Raw genomic sequence first — 16,330 nt, 5'->3', positions numbered from 1 at the left:
CAAGATTACATGAAAGACTACAGGGTTAGCGAGGACATTCAGAAACCCTGCTCATTTTAGAAAATTGTTCATACTAATGTCAAAATACAGTTTTTAAGGTAATCAGAATGAAAGCTTTGTCCGATGCCAAAGAGAACAAGGAAACAACCATTTCAGTGGGAAGGGGAAGACAACTTCTGACATACTTCCCATGGGCAATGTTGCACTGCACTTCGAATTTCTTGATGAAACCTCTTTTCCCTCTGTCTTCATCTCCCGGACACACCAAGACATATTCACTAGTTGTTAAGTTTATACACTACTCCCCTAGGCACCTTAAAGTCAGGCAGAGAACACTGAAACCCTTCTGCCAACTAGATTCACCTCTCAAACCTCTAGTCTGACAACTTTTTTAAAAAATATAAATCCTAGACATGCTATTTAAAAGTAAAAAATCCTTTTCTTAATATGATTGCCATCCCTGCTCTTCACCATTGCCTGTTCAGTTGTGTCAATGGTGAGGTGCAGAAGGGAGGTGAGGGAAAGAATTAGCCTGATGTTCTCAAACAGCAGCATCTCATCTCGGCAACCAGTTAATACCCATTTAAGTTTTCCACTCCCCTTACACTTGGTACTTAAAAACTTGTAAGTATATTCTGGTTGCCTAATAGAATTCTGGCAATAAACAAAATTACTATCACTGCAGAGGTGCTTACCTAGACTCAACGCTCACCTGTGAGCCATTCTATCAAATGCTGCCCAATTTCCATTGCTAAGGTAGGTGTTGTTCCTGTGCAGGCCTGTATAGGTATACTGCTTGTCCACTTTTTGATGATTCTTAGCCCTTCAAACATGCTGATGTTCTCAATGGCTTCTTACCTTCAAGCCGTGTTGGAACATGCAGTGGCAAACCTTCTTCCTTTCCATTCCCACTCAGAAACCAATTTGAATAAATAAATATGATTTTCACAGGGCAACAAGCAAGTTCATAAAACAAAGCTCCAAAATGGTAGAAATATCAATTTCCTATTCAGTTGTAACACAGAAGATGTAGGAGAATCCTGTTAGTTTTCAAAGTATAATACACTTTTTTTATTTTCTTAGCAGGAACTTTTAAGTCTGTTGAACCACCACCACTGTTCAGGATTCATGAGCTGAGAACACTAGGTCACCAGGAGAAAAGGATGCGAAGTTTTATGAGAGGATCTACAACATCTGCCTCTTTGGTTACCCAGAGGTTGGTAGGAGACCAGACTGTACCACATCCAAAGTGTGTCCAAACCTCTCAGCCAAGACCAACAGAATAATTTTGCAGAAGTGGATCAGTTACGGATGAATCAGCAGAGAACCGTGATGGCCAGCAGAGCCATCTTCAGCTCTGCTACCATAGCTATAGTCATCTCCACTGACCTTTGTCTCTGCCAGCACCAGCAGTTTCATTTAAAAGGTACCACGTCTCACAGCCAAAAGAGATACTAAGGAAATACGGGACAGACTGGCTGGTGATGGGATGAACTAGGAAGGGTATGTTCTATTTAATCCACTTAGGCAACCATATGTAGTGTAAACAATGGTGCCTAACAGGGAAAAGCAAAGGAAGTAAATGAATGTCCACTGAAACTTAAAATTTGGGTTTGGTATAATTTCCCTGTTCCACAGTGCCTGGCATTAGCACTGTCACATCAATCAGTTCTGGTTTTTGTGAACAGGTAGTTGGTATACTGGCTATGGCTTCCAGGGCTGATTAGTTGGCTTGTTCTTCTGTCATTAGTTCTGTCTGGCTTTTTTAAAAAAAACATAGTTCAGCTGAAAAATGAGTTGCTGAAAAGGTGCTTACTAAAGAAAGAAGAGTCTGTGACTCCCATCATAGGCTGGAAATAGATTGCAAATATCAGAAACCCCATAACATACTGACAAGAAGAATAAATATTTCAGTGATAAGAGTTTAATTAAGATAGTGCAAAATATTACAGTTACAGATGCCACCCTGCAGTGACACAGGTCTTCTCATGACATATCTTTCTCAATGCTAATAACAAAAGTATAACGAGAAAAACAAGTTTCAGGGCATATATGCTGCCTATGTCCACTTTTCTTCTATGCCAGATAGTTTCTGTGACCATGTCAATGTAGTAGCATCCCTTTAACTACATGTTCATAGCAATACCTATCAGTTCAGCCTGTAATAGGCTCTGCAGTTCTGAATCATGTTCTTATGACTCAGAACCACGGAAAATTTCAAAAGCATATATTCCATCTTAGTGGTGGAATATGACAAGTTACTGACTTTGAAAAGGAACTTTTTTTCCTTCTTATTCGTGTTTCTATTAAATTCATGCTATCTACCATACAGCTTGTTTACAACCCCTTTTTCTACAGTGTGGGCTGCTAATCCCATTTTCAAACTCCATTTTGATTTGTGGGGTTTTTACGACTGATAGAAATCCTTTTAGGAACAATTAAATTAAATGTGATGTTTCAAGCACTAAAAAAGTAAATGTATTTTTAATAGAGCAAGCTACTTTCATATGTTTTTCGTGTTGTGTTGGATGACAGCAAATAATTCTAGTCCGTTCCTTCAGGATGATCTCATAATAAAGATATCAGATCTTAATTTTTCACAGGTTACATTTTCTCTAGATACATAAATGTACACAAACTGAAGACTATAATACATCTCGTAATGAAGTACAATGCAGCACTGGATGAACTTTGTTTCTGACTGTCTCCTTACTTATGCGGAAAAGGGGAAAAAATCATTAGGGAAAAAAATCTTAGATGCAAAAGTATCAAGAGAGTGAAGAGTTTTATTAATTTGCTATTACAAAGGAAATTAATATCATGGATAACTCACGTAAAGTGTAAACTCTGAGGTGCTCCTTTTAGTTTCAAATATTGACATAGACTTCTTCTGACAGGGTACATACAATAGGGCAAACTGCAACAGGACTTGTTTAGTCAGTCTTCTCACTGACATCTGTAGTTGTGAAAAGCGTAAGTCTGCCATGATTCTGCAAAACTGAGCTGCTAAAAACCTTCTGCTGTGGATCTTATGGGCAGATAGCAGCAGGATTCAGATTGCTCGTAGCTTTAATTGATGCGATAGCTGTCTTGGAGCCACCCAGTTTAGAGGCCACCTTTGTCCTTGTAAGTGATGTAACAGCATTAATTCATTAGCATCATTGAAAAAATTAGAAATCCAAGTAGCCAATCAACACTTTACTGTGCTAGAGCTGTACAACTGAAAAGTTTATGTATTCTTCAAATATCTTTGAGTCAAAATTCCTGAAAAAAATTCTACATGTATGACAGAAATGACTCTCGTATTCCATTTTGTGCAGAATCTTTTTTTGATACATTTTTGAAGGAAAGCTATATTTTAAAACTTCTCAAAATCAAATTATAACAATCATTTGAGAAAGCCACAGCCAGAAACAAATGGCTGTTGTACAGCAGATAAGTTCTGATCCCCGTTTCTGGATTCAGTCTTCAAATGACATCTACCACATTGCTTACCTGCTGATAGACATTTGGGGAGAGTGAACAATCCCAGCAGGCTTCTATAAGTTCCTGTCTCTTGCCAATGTCTCTGGTGTGTTTGTACTTACCATTTGTAATGTAGTTCAGCATTCCCCGAGGCGTCCAGATATCTACCTTCCCTCCAACTGAATCCCCAACTATAATACTGTGGAGAGATTTCCAAGCAAAACACAGCAGATATGGTCAGGGATCTTTGGCTGTTTAAATGAATACCAAAGAACTCGGGAGCAAATATTTCTGAACAGTCTTGAGACAAAGATTTAGAGTTGCCCTTGAGAAACTCACAATCATATTCACATATTCTCTTTCCTGATGACTTGCTGAGGAGCTTTAGTAAATGGCATTTCTCAGATTCCTATGTTCTGATGCATTCAGAAGGAGAACACTGAGAGAGGTCAGCAATCTTCCTTGAATTTAGAAACAAGTCTAGTAAATATTAAAAGCAACGATCAGATATCTTTATGTAATCCTGTCCTACTGTTTTTGACAACTTTCTTTGTAAAACATTCTCGCAAACTAGTTGTGGAGAGAGCTGTCCATAGTTGAATGAAACAATTTTGTCCTTAGTTTAAAAAGCATGGCTAGACAGGACTGTGAATAATCATTAATTTATTTAGAGGATTATCACATGGTTAAATCTTTTGGTGATATAATCAGAGGTTTACTCTATTCTCTTTCAGTGTCAAAAAAATATTACTATATAGTAATTACGTAGACACATAAATACAATCCAAGCTGCATTAGGTAGAGTGGTTACACTGGTTCTTTATTCATTATTATTTCCTCTACTATGCACTCTTACTTTTTAACCAGTATGCATTGTATTTATACTTTTCATTACTGTCATATTTCATTTTGGCTTTGTCTTATATCCACCTGTTCATAAATAAAGATTTCCCTATATTTTATTTCCAACCTGTTGAAATCAATCAAGCCAGGAAGCCTAGAATATGACATTTTATGTATCTTCACAGCAATCCACTTAGGGCATTCATCATCAAAAACTGTTTTCAAATGCCACTTCTTATTTATTTGATTCAATGAGCAAAATGGAATCAAACTGCATTACTCTGAAGTAAAGAAAAGTTTTTCCTCTAAAACTGGGTAGGATTCCTAAAATTCTGCATCATTCCCTTCGCAAATACTGTGTCTGCAGACATTTCATATTACATTCTGAACTACTCAGTCATCCTTCGGTGTCTATGAGAAAAGTACAGCTGAACGGAGAATATTTCAATAGAAATCCCCATGTGTCTGTGGCTGTAGCAAATAAAAATAGCTAATTAGTTTCTATTTCAGATTTTGCAAAAAGCTCAGAACCCAATGTCATCTTGTAATTATGATGGCTCTCCACTCCTATGCTTGCATAACTCTACTGGCTTCGTTATTTCTTATATGTTTTTAATACAGATTTGCAGTAGCATGAAATCAAACACAGGAAAATGCTAGAGAATGATGAGATATAGTTTAACTTCAGTCATGTTGTAAGCTTCTAAATAAATCCAGGGAGTATTGTAATGGAGACATTCCTCTCTGTGAAAAATACTAGACAAAATCAAACTCAAGCTTTCAGAAAAAGGGAGACTATCCATGAAAATATTTACCATATTATTTCATTAGTTCTAAAGATCTATTTAGTAAAGGACTATATTTGTGATTTAAGGCTGAATCCTACAAAAAGTTCCTTTATTCAACAGACTTCTCATCTTTTCTATAAATATAATGCTCTGTTAAATAGAGATGTTCCAGTAAGTTTCAGATTCCTAGGAGGATTATTTCTTTATCCACACGTTTCCACTATGAAATGTTATGAAATACTATTTTATAGAAATTGCATATATTGCAATACATGTGAATGCAAATCTTGCTCACCTGTCTTCCAAGCAGAAGCATACTGCTTTGTGTAAATAGCTTTTCTTTCATGGCCAACTATGTGTTAAATGCTGCTGGCTTCCTCCCGTGTGTTGAAGGGAAGCATTACAAATGCAGTCTTACATAAAACAACTGCAGTAGCGTTAGGATCCTGTTAGCATAGGTGCTATGCTAACAATTATCGATGTTGACAATGCTAAACTCCAAGGATTATTCAGCAGAAATGATACAAAGAGGGAGATAACAAGAGATAGGAGACCCAGACCTCAAAGTATCCATGGTAGGAAGTGAAAAGAATAGGAGTTGTCTACAATATTGAATCCCATCCTAGGGGTCTTTTTGAATTGTCCTGGGTGTTAGCTTGCCTCAGGAATCTGTTGTCTGAGGCTAACCCGGCCCGGGATATATCTATAAGGAGTGATAAAGTTTCATTTATATGTATCTATCTAAAATATAGATGCTGATTGCAAGCTGACCAAAGGCCAGGAATCCCTATTCAAAGTGCTGATCCTAAAACACAATATCGGTTTACTCTCACATTGCTGAGTGCCACAACACAAAGAGATAAGTCTCTCAAGAATTATTTTTACTTCTTAGAAGGCTAACATGGAATTTTTTAATATGAACTGTGGAACTTCACTGGCATCAGCTGAATCTCCAATTTGGACCAATTCAAGTATTTCACAAAAAAAGCCTGAGTATTACCTAATGGCTGTTACAACTCCAAGGTTTATCAAAAGCCTCTTTTCTAAATTGACTAGCTCTTTCCCAAACATTTCCTACTAAAAGATTCATATAATATTCTAGAATATACTCTCCCAGTTAAAAAGCACAACCATTAAGAAAGAAAAATCATATAATAATGATATAATAATGACTTCACAGAAAAAAATATCTGTTAAATCTAGCTCAATAGGTCTTAATCAAAGGCTTTTGGTTTTGCAGGATCTTTCAGGTTATACTACAGAACACACTTCACACATGGATTCACTCTTACCAGTGTTTAAAGCAGATGAACCCTTTCCCGTAACTTTCAGCTTCGGCTTTAGTGGGCCCGTTGTATTTCTGCAAACACATCTTGTGCGCCACAATTAGAGAGTAAAAAGTTAGATGCATCCCTCAGCAAGTAAAAGTAAAGAGTAAAAGGAGAAAAAGGAAGATAGACAAAAAAAAAAATAAAAACCACCACACATAACCAACCACATGAGGGAACAAGAAGTACTCCGCTTCTTCAGTTCTTGTAATGTTCTGCTGCCTTACCTTACAGAAGCTGAAAGAGCAACCAGATGGTAATGTTGTTGACCTGGGGTCTCTTGCCAGCAGCTTCCTGCAGGTGCAGGAAAAGATTTGTCAAAGGCTATTATTAACATCACAATATCCTATACCTAACTCCATTGATCTCTGGGTGGTGAACATCACCCTTCGCCCAGGTGGCTTGTTTACCCAAGAGTCAGGGGTTTGTGGCTTCAATCTTAACTCATCTGTTTGTGGCTCTCTGCTTAAACCATCTTAAAACATCCTTCTCTACAGCCTTTTGGATAACAGGCTGTGTGGTTTCCCAAGGGTGGTGACACAGTCGAACTGGAATTCAGTTTTGCTTAGCTAAAGTCAGTTTGAAAAAGTCCCAGTTAAAAAGAGGTTTAAAAGCCTCTGTTGGCTTTTAAGCTTGCTGTTTAGATAAGAGAGTCTCTGTGTTTGAGCCTTTGTCATATCACAGGAACACCAGATAATTCAGGTTAGAAGGCACCTCCCATGTATTCGTCCACTAAGTGGTACATGTAGAAGGTGACTAAAGTCTAAGTTACGGCCCATCGAGACCTCTGTGTTTCAGAAGTCTGGTGCTGAAGTATAGCGCAATGCTTTTTGAAAAATCAGGAGTAAAAGCTGAGAAGTTGGTAATGAGTTAATCGTATCTGCTTTGTAAAATGTATTGCATCCTGCTTTCAGGAGGGTGCATGTACTTAAGGAAATTACACTTCATGTTGCTTGAAAGTAATGAATGCTAATGACAGGTAACGGTGTCTTGTTTCAATTAGCACTGCCAAGACAGCCTGAGGTTTCTGAAGCTCGTGATCACCATATTTTGCAGGAACAGTCTGAGAACTTTAAAATTATATAAACAAGTTTTATTTGTGCTGAATGCATTTGCTTACTGTTTCCTTCCACAGCTGGGCACAATGCAAAAGAACTACATCTCTTTGTAGTTCAATAATTGAAAAAAGAAGAACTCCATGTATGCAAAGCCATATTCTAGCCTCCATTTTTAATAAACATCGTTCATTGTTCACTTTGCTAAAAACCAGAGGAAAATATTTACAAATAAACGCATATAGTGGATTCCTGTGAATATTCAGAAAAGTTCAAGATAAATCAGACGAATGGATAAGCAGTCTGGCTCACAAAACATGAGTTTAAGTCAGGTATTTCATACTAAGAAATTTTCTTCATTTAGGTATTGTTCAAAAAGCTTTCTAATATGAGTTGGAAAAGAATTTGAAGTACCATTTTGGCTCAAATCTACGAAAATGTGTATTATTCAGGGAAATGAAGTTGGAGAACTTAGATCACAATCATGTATTGTGCTATAAATTATATGTTTTCAGAAATGTGTTAAGTATTGTGCTCGCAGACATCAAATATGCAGTATATAAAAAATCACTTCCTTTCTACAGTTGCAATACAGATTGTTTCTTATTTTAATGGTCTGAGTATGAACTTTGTATTCTGTTTATAATGTATTTCAGCTCAGAATGTTCACTGTACAGGATTTTTATCTCACATCCTCATTGTCTGTATGATTGTGTATATTTCTCTAATAAAAACTTACAATAACAATAATGTAGCAATGAATTTTTATGTGCTCTTGCAAGTCTTGCATTTTGCTGGATGTCATCTCGAGGGTAATAGCTCAAGGCCCTACTCAGTGACCACTGAAAGCAGGACTGCTGTTGATAACTTGTTGGCCTTTGGACTGGGTCCCAAATGCACTCTTTTTAAAGCTGACCTTTGGATGCAGTCGCTTTGTTTTGTAAAATGGATCAGGAAGAAATATTAGCATCTTACCTGCTGACAGAAGATGAGAGTTCTGGGGTCCCTTCTCCTGTAACTCCCCTCACTAGCCCAACACTCTACCCAGAAAAGGAGACAGTAGGCAAAAATTGTATTACATGAGACTTTGCATACAGTGGTCTCCCAGGTGGTGGTGGTATGTCATCTGCCTGTTCTGAACATTTCGTGCAATTTTAGGTCTAAACCATGAGCTCTGTAGATATAACTAGACGCATGATTTAACCCAGATGCTGCCTGTGCTCTACTTCGTCTTACATAATCCTGTAATTTTATTTAGCTGGCTACTAGAATCATGGCAAAATAGTACAGAATGCTTAGTATGTTCAACAAATAAAAGATTCTTCTTGTTTGTTTCTTACACCACTTCAATAGGAGGCTGTATATATTTAGATAATTTATTTTCAAGCAACTGGATGCCTCCCATTATCCTGGAAGGCAATGCTCTGCAGTGATTATCTCCTGTAGAGCTTGGCTGGCGTTGGGAAAAAGCTTTAGAAGTATTAACTTCATTTTCATTCATGTCACTCCTATGTCGACTTTCTGCAGCTGCTTTAGCAAATTAATTTTGTTTGTCTGAGATATTGACATCGGTGTCCTATCCACTCACATGAATGACTTCTGGCTAAATTACTAAATTAATGCACAACATTTATAGTTGCATTTTCATTTCAAAAAAGTCCTACAGATATTTGTAGCTGAAAACTGACTATGAGAGCGGTGCCTAGCCAGTCAGGGGATGACATGTCCCAAATCAAAACAGTTTGAATATCAGTGATCAGAATACACACAATCAGTGCTCTCAAGTGAGGTACAGCGCATGTTCTCAGAACTTATTCCAAAAATAGTTACAGATAGCTATTAAGCTCAAGAAATGAAAAAAAATCTGATTACAGATAGTTTGTGAACTAAGAAGTCAAAATTAGTTTAAGAAAATAGTTGTTACAGATTGCTTGCTTATCTCTATTGCATTTTTGAAGTATTTTTACTTACACTCCACTGTCAACTGAGCTTCCCTTTTAAGTGTAAACTAATGTTTTTAAAACAATAATTCAATATGGAAAATAGCCTGTTATATAATGTTATAAATGACGCAATATTGAACTGCTTCTGTTCAGTTTGCAAGAGTCTGTCTCACACAGCATGCAAGGAAAAAGAAGCCAAAGTGACAACAACAAAAAATTAACAGCACGGAAAGTGTTACATTTTCTGTTTGGTTCACTGCAGATGGAAGAAATGCAATATAGTAGAATTCATGGGGTTTGTAGGTTTTTTCTGGGCAGAGACTGATTCTTGTTATGTCTATCTGGTACCTGATAACAGCAGTAGTCTGATCTTGAATTTGGTACCAGGTACCAAAACCACAATGCAAACTGTAAATAATAAAAGCAGTCAAGCAAAAGTGTGAATAGTTCAATTTCCATTTCATTATTTAGGATAACAAAGCTGGTGAAGGGTCGGGAGCACAAGTCTAATGAGAAACAGCTGAGGGAACTGGGATTATTTAGTTTAGAGAGGAGGCGGCTCTGGGTGGGATGGGTCTGGACTTTATTGCTCTCTACAGCTGCCTGAAAGGAGGCTGTAGGCAGGTGGGGCTTGGTCTCTTCTCCCAGATAACTAGTAGCAGAGCAAGAGGAAATGAGCTCAAGTTACATGAGGGGAGGTTTGGACTGGATATTGGGAAAAATTTCTTCACTGAAAGGTTAGTCAAGCATTGGAACTGGCTGCCCAGGGATGTGGTGGGATCACCATTCCTGGCGGTGTTTAAAAAACATACAGAGGCTGTGCTTAGTGACATAGTTTAGTGATGGACTTGGCAGTCCCGGGTTAATAAACATATAGATGTTGTGCTTAGTGACATAGTTTAGTGATGGACTTGGCAGTCCTGGGTTAATGGTTGGACTTGATGATCTCAAAGGTCTTTTCTAGCCTAAATGATTCTATGATTCTATGTCTTAAAGGTCAAATTTTCTGGCTGTCCACTCCAGGTGATAGCTGGGGATTGCTGATTATCAGGATGTAACTATGATCTGAAATCTTTTGATTACATGTTAATATGACCATACATAATTTTTGTTAATTAACAGAAAACAGTGAAAAAGTGGGTTTGAGACTCTTAAGTCTGACTTTCTACTCCTTGACCCTTACTACTTTCAATATATGTTTTATTGATTACTATATTAAAACTTTCTGTGGGTGTGCAATAACTGCATAAGGAAGAGGGCTGTGGAGAATCAGGTTCCTCTCTACAAGCAGCAGAAACATTCTTTCTTCTTCAGAAGCAAAGCTGAAAACCTCTCAGTGTTTTTAGTAAAGATAAGTACTTAACAGGTTCCGCACAATAAAATACACTCAGCTTTGGGGAAAATAAACTATGTTGAGTTTGATACCACATAAATGTTTGGATTTACAGATAAATGAGATTAACACCTCTTTTGGCAGTTTAACAGTAGTGAATAATAAAGTGAATGGTCTTATTTCAGACCTTATTTTTGCAAATAGAATTTCTGTCAGTGTTTGTCAAGATCTCCTAGGTTTACATATTTAGGACCAAATCTGTTTTATGCTCAGTAGATAAAAAATTTGATGTGCTGTATAATAGCTGTTATTGTCACTGAAATATTTTCCTTCATATTTTTAAAATTCTCACTGTCCCTGAGACTAGCTGGACTATGATATCATGTAAAAATGTTAAAATACATTTCATTTTCTGTGTTCTGTTTTTGTTTGGAGTTGGTTACCTATGACAATAGTGACATGGCTATCTGAATCTGTTACAGTGTGCCTGAATATTATGACTATGGTCACGGAACAAGCGAAGAGGCTTATGACAGCTATGGTAAGGTCTATTCTTTCTTCAGGAATAGCGTGAAATCATAAGAAAAAATCTGTCACTGAAAATGCAGAAATTACTTCCATATACTTTTCTTTCTTTCTCTGTTTTTACAAAGACCAAACAAAATGGATTTGTCTAACTTTAGGGAGAGGTTTGACTTACTGAAGTTGGGCCAGAAAATTTGACAGATCAATTTTGATCAAAATTACAAAGCCAATTAATCACAGTCACAAATCAGTTTAACAGCAACACTGAAGTTTCTGATTAGTGCCTGAATGTATTTCACAGTCTTACGTTTCAGTCTGCTTGATGTGCCAACAATAGTATGCATCTGCTACTGCCATATGTATCACTTCAACCAGCAAGTTTTGTGAGATTTTGAAATACAGGCTTAATCAAAGTGGAAGGAGAGGGTGCTGTACCACCGTGGGAACCCCCACCGCAGCGAGACGAAGGAGTACCTCATGCCACACCAGTCACTACGAGTAGAGGGAGTGCTGTAGTCTTTGCACCTCCCCACTGAAGCTGTGTCAGAGCCGGAATAGTTCCACTTCATGGGAACCGAGGGCACGAGAGGAAAAGAAAGTGTTGCTCCAGTGTGTATAGCCTGTTTTCTAGGTCTGTTGTTTGATAGTAGTAATGGGTTTCAATAACTAGGATCTGGTCCATCTTTTCCTATCAATATTTTTTCGGTACATTGTACCATCAGATGGCACAGCAAATCTCACTCTGAAGTTTTCACTGAAATAGCGGAGCGAAGCTGACTATTGTCAGATTAGTGACTGACTTTAGTATATTCAGCAGAGGTGTCATGCTTGATTTACTACTACTAATAAAGTATCATAAGTTTACATTGTGACTTCCAAAGCATTGAGAAAGTGAGAGCTGTTTGAAATGATGCTGCAGGTAAAAGTTACAGTAAGAGGTTATATAAGGATTGCTGCTTGAAAGAAATAATTTTATTCATGCAGCTGTGAAGCAAATGTAATACAAAGTTGCAGTTTCCTTTGTACAGAAATCATGAGACATTACTGAGATGTCAAAATTATTACATTGCATAATCAGAAATATTGTTTTGTGTAATCAGTACTCACAATACATCTGGATAATACAATTTGCAGCCGAGCACATTTTCAGCGCTAAACAAGTAATAATAATTTATCCATACAAATGTGTGGTTCAGTTACCTGTTGTTTAGTTTCCTTTTTGTACATGCTTTCTTAATACCTGCAGTGAAAGGCCTTTCCTCCCCTCTACAGATCCCCTCTCCACCTATCTTCCCAAACGCAGTGCTAAGGGTTTGGGTGATGCAGAAAAGCATAGTCTTGGGCTCAGCAGTAAGAATTACCCGCTGCTTAACTTTTAACTAGACTCCCCCACACTGAATCTCCATGTGTTTGGGTAAGACATTTAAAGTAATGTCACTCTTCCTCCAATCCCTCATTTGTAAAACCAGAAAAATATTACTTGTTTTCCCAGCAGGGGTTTTGAGTGGACTAATTAGCTAAAGCTTCCAAAGTGTTCAAAGATTGGGATCATGACTTAATATATGCTCTGCATGAAGCTACTTCCCCCCCCCCCCCCCCCCCCATTCAGCAGCTGAAACAAACTCAAAATGCCTGGGTTTGCTTTGCTAGACCGTGTCTTAAAATACATGGTTGATAACTGTGGACTGGCTTTTTTGCTGTTTTCTGAGCTGGTTTTTGAATACAAAGGTCTGGAGCAGTTTTACTGATAAAATGGAATAAACTTTAAAATGGAGTAATATTCCAAATTACAATTTTTCTACTTTTTGTAATCAGGTGCATTTATATGTGAGTGTTTGTGCTCCTGTTGGTTCACTTACCGTAGCATTGAATTAGCTGGTGCATTGCTCTGGAAGCCTGTGCGTGAACTTCCATCATCCCAAAATCACCACCATTTATCTGAGGAGGTAATCTGAATATACAGAGATATAGAACATATGCTTGACTTCCTCGCTTTCTGAATTCTTGGTACATATACTGATATTCTCTCTATATCTGACTTTTTCAGTGCCTCCCACCTAGCCAACAAGCAGTCTGGTGCCACCCCTTCTCATCCTCATGTAGCTTTTATCCTAATTCTCTGTTCACAGAGAACTCTTCCTAGTTCTTTGCTTTTTAAGAATGTTTTGCAATTCTTTGTGAGTCTTCTGAATTGATCCCACTGTATAAAATCAGCTGTCCCTTCATTTTTCACCATCCTGCAGAAATCAAGTCTTTCTTTCAGCACAGTTCAGTTTCACACCTTGTTTTACCTTCCACAGCAAGGTTATATTCCTCCTTTACAATTCTTTCTGGTACACATCAGTAATCGGAAATCTCCCAAACTCTGAATAAAACCACACACAAATGATACATGAACATAGAACTGGTGTCTTCTTGTTGTTGTCTCTTAGACGTTTTGTGTAACAACTTGTCTTTTTACCCTTACCCCTTCCAATAACGGTATCAGAATTATCAAAAAAAGACTAGCTTGGCATTTCTGTATTTTCTCCTGTGCATCCTCTTGCTTCCAATTTATCTTTAGAGAGGAAAGTTCTCAATCCCAGGAAGGTTTTCTTTTATTCTTTTTCATGAAGTAGATTCGACCCAATAACTATACTATTTTGTAATTACAAATTATTTTTTAAGTATAATACAGAGCTGTGTCTAGTTTGTGAAGTATTCTTACAGCACCACAGTACTCCTACCTGAGCTGCCTGCTCTGACCTTTCTTTCTGTCTGGGCTCCTGAGAAGTAGCTTGTGGTTTTTGTCTCATGGGCGCTTCTATGCTCCTTTTAAAAGAGCTTGTGGAGAAGCCTGACCGGGGGCACTGTTTCCTCAGAAGTTCTTAAGATTTATGCATTTGTGGGTTGTTCATGGTAGATTTGCAAAAATGACAGGGGTGTTTCAGAGCAGAGCCCACGTGAATACCATGTCATTCTCAGGAAGTTCATCTTTCTTTTGGTTAGATGGCATACTAAAAAAGTGGCCTAAGTTGCTTATCTGAGGCTGGGCAAGATGAATTCTTACACACTATTTGCCATTGTAAAATCTACAATTTGAGTTAGTTGCCTTGACTCAGTGTTCAGTTTCTGATGTGAAGGTTCCTGAGATTTCAAACCCCTCCAAATCCAACCAAGGAACTTACCAAGACAATAGCAAAACAGCTTAGAAGGCTATATGTAAACCCCACGCTATTTCCCATGACTGAGGTGTCCCATGAATAAAAATTCATAGCACAGAACCCTCTCATGCAGCTAGACAATTTTGTGTCTAACTATTGTGATTTGATACGCTGGCCACCCTGTCTCTCAGAAGGATCAAAGTAGAGAGACTTCAAAGCATTCCCTGCAGCAACCTCTGGGCACCTGGAAATATTCTACTAAGGAATTATGAGATTCCTACAAAATTTTTATAGGATCAGAATTATGCAGCTATGCTAGAGAAATTTGAAGATCACTGCTGTGGGCTGAGAAACATAAATTCAGGACATATGCCTGAAAATCTTCTTGGTGGAAGTAGGCCTTACGGGCTTCCTCATGTGAGTGATATGGACGTACCTTTAGCAGGCACTTTAAAAGGCCAGTCACTTAAAGTACTGTACAATTTTCAAAAATGTAAAGCATCCTGACCTATAATCACACTCTGTAAACATTTATGATACTTATACCACTGAAGGTCTTGATATCTTCAGATATGAATTTATATTTAGGAGTCTAAATAGTGTCATTTTAACTTGATGGTAATGCTTCCGTTTTAAAACGGAAAGCATGAAATTGGATTAATTTATGAACAAAACGTTTATATCCATTGCTGTCCTTATACTTTAATAATTTTGTGGTTTCCCTTCTGGCACTGTTGTCATCTGAGGAGGTATCTAGTGAAAACATTAATTTAATGATTTGTCTTATAAATTGATTAGGATAAAATGTGCAACTAAAAATTGTGTAACTAAGAACCATTCCTGCCTATATGTGATGTCACGCCCAAGTCCAAAAAGCACCTTCACTGGACAGGAGCACTGTAAAGGAAAAGCCTTTTGTAAACTATTCACGTCCCCATTTCTTTCTCCTTTTTCCTGTTTTTTAGAGGAACCAGGAATTTTGATACAAGTGTTGTGCTGTGTTGGGCCACTTTAGAAAGATAAAAGAGATGATATGACGTGCTAGCAAGGCACATCCAGTACCTTATAAGCTATATTAATTGTATCTGACCTGCCTCGGAGTTGTTCCATCTGAATTCTTTTCTTCCCTTGCACTGGTCAGAGCACTCAAGGTTTTCTTTATCAGATATTTCTGTCTGAGTTCTTCCAAAGGCTTCGGACTCTAGCAGATGAACTCTGCCACTTTCTGCAGCAGAAGTTTGAAGAGGCTCCTGCCTCTGCTTCCAAAGGCTGAAACTGCCATAGCGAGGATGGAGGAAAGTAAAGAGTGTGCCTGCTGTCACATGGTATAGCTCACAGCCTGGTGTACGTACTGCCTTGGATATTACCTGAAAATGGTGGCCATCTGTGTTTTTATGCCAGGTCATGAACTGCAGTATCTGAGAGGACAGTAGACATGGACTTCTGTTGCTACTATCAAAAAAGCAGAAACCTTAGGCAAAGGGTGAAAGGAGAGGGTTAAAATCTATAACCTCCTAAACCACCACAATTAAATTAGAATAACACCATATGTCAAAAGCCTTAGGCAAGAGTTAGGAAGCTTAATCTGTACCTTGTCGCCTGTACAAATAGGTAATACATAAGTGAGCTCCACTCACATTCCTGCTGCTCTTCAGGAAGAGCTCACAAGACTGTTTACTGCATGCGCAGCCATTGTGTCAAGGAGACATTATTTCAGTATGTTTTTATCTTCACCAAAAATTTTCAAATGCACACATTGCAATAATTGCCACATTCTGTAGTGCATATTCTACTCCAGTTTAGCATTAAGTGCTCACTTGTAAACAACTGGTATTTGGTTTTAGGATAATTTCATCTTTAATTAAAATTGGAGAGTATAACTGTTTGGTATAATTCCTTTTAATGTA

General features: G+C 37.7%; 1 protein-coding gene across 8 annotated transcripts in view; it reads left to right on the top strand.

The window, feature by feature from the left end:
• Positions 1–16,330, top strand: part of KHDRBS2 (KH RNA binding domain containing, signal transduction associated 2) — a 392,474-nt gene that overhangs the window by 329,350 nt on the left and 46,794 nt on the right. For all 8 annotated transcript variants that reach the window (XR_005105014.1, XR_005105012.1, XR_005105010.1 and 5 more), the window contains exon 8: positions 11,238–11,296. Coding sequence is in view for 2 of the 8 variants with exons in the window: in XM_037392767.1 (XP_037248664.1) it covers positions 11,238–11,296 (59 nt within the window). In the remaining 6 variants the exon portion in view is untranslated. The remainder of the gene's footprint in view (positions 1–11,237; positions 11,297–16,330) is intronic.

Source organism: Falco rusticolus, chromosome 6 (assembly GCF_015220075.1).
Source record: "Falco rusticolus isolate bFalRus1 chromosome 6, bFalRus1.pri, whole genome shotgun sequence".
Taxonomy (NCBI): Eukaryota; Metazoa; Chordata; class Aves; order Falconiformes; family Falconidae; genus Falco; species Falco rusticolus.
The sequence above is the reverse complement of the archived record's forward strand: the minus strand, read 5'-3'. Positions and strand labels throughout refer to the sequence as shown.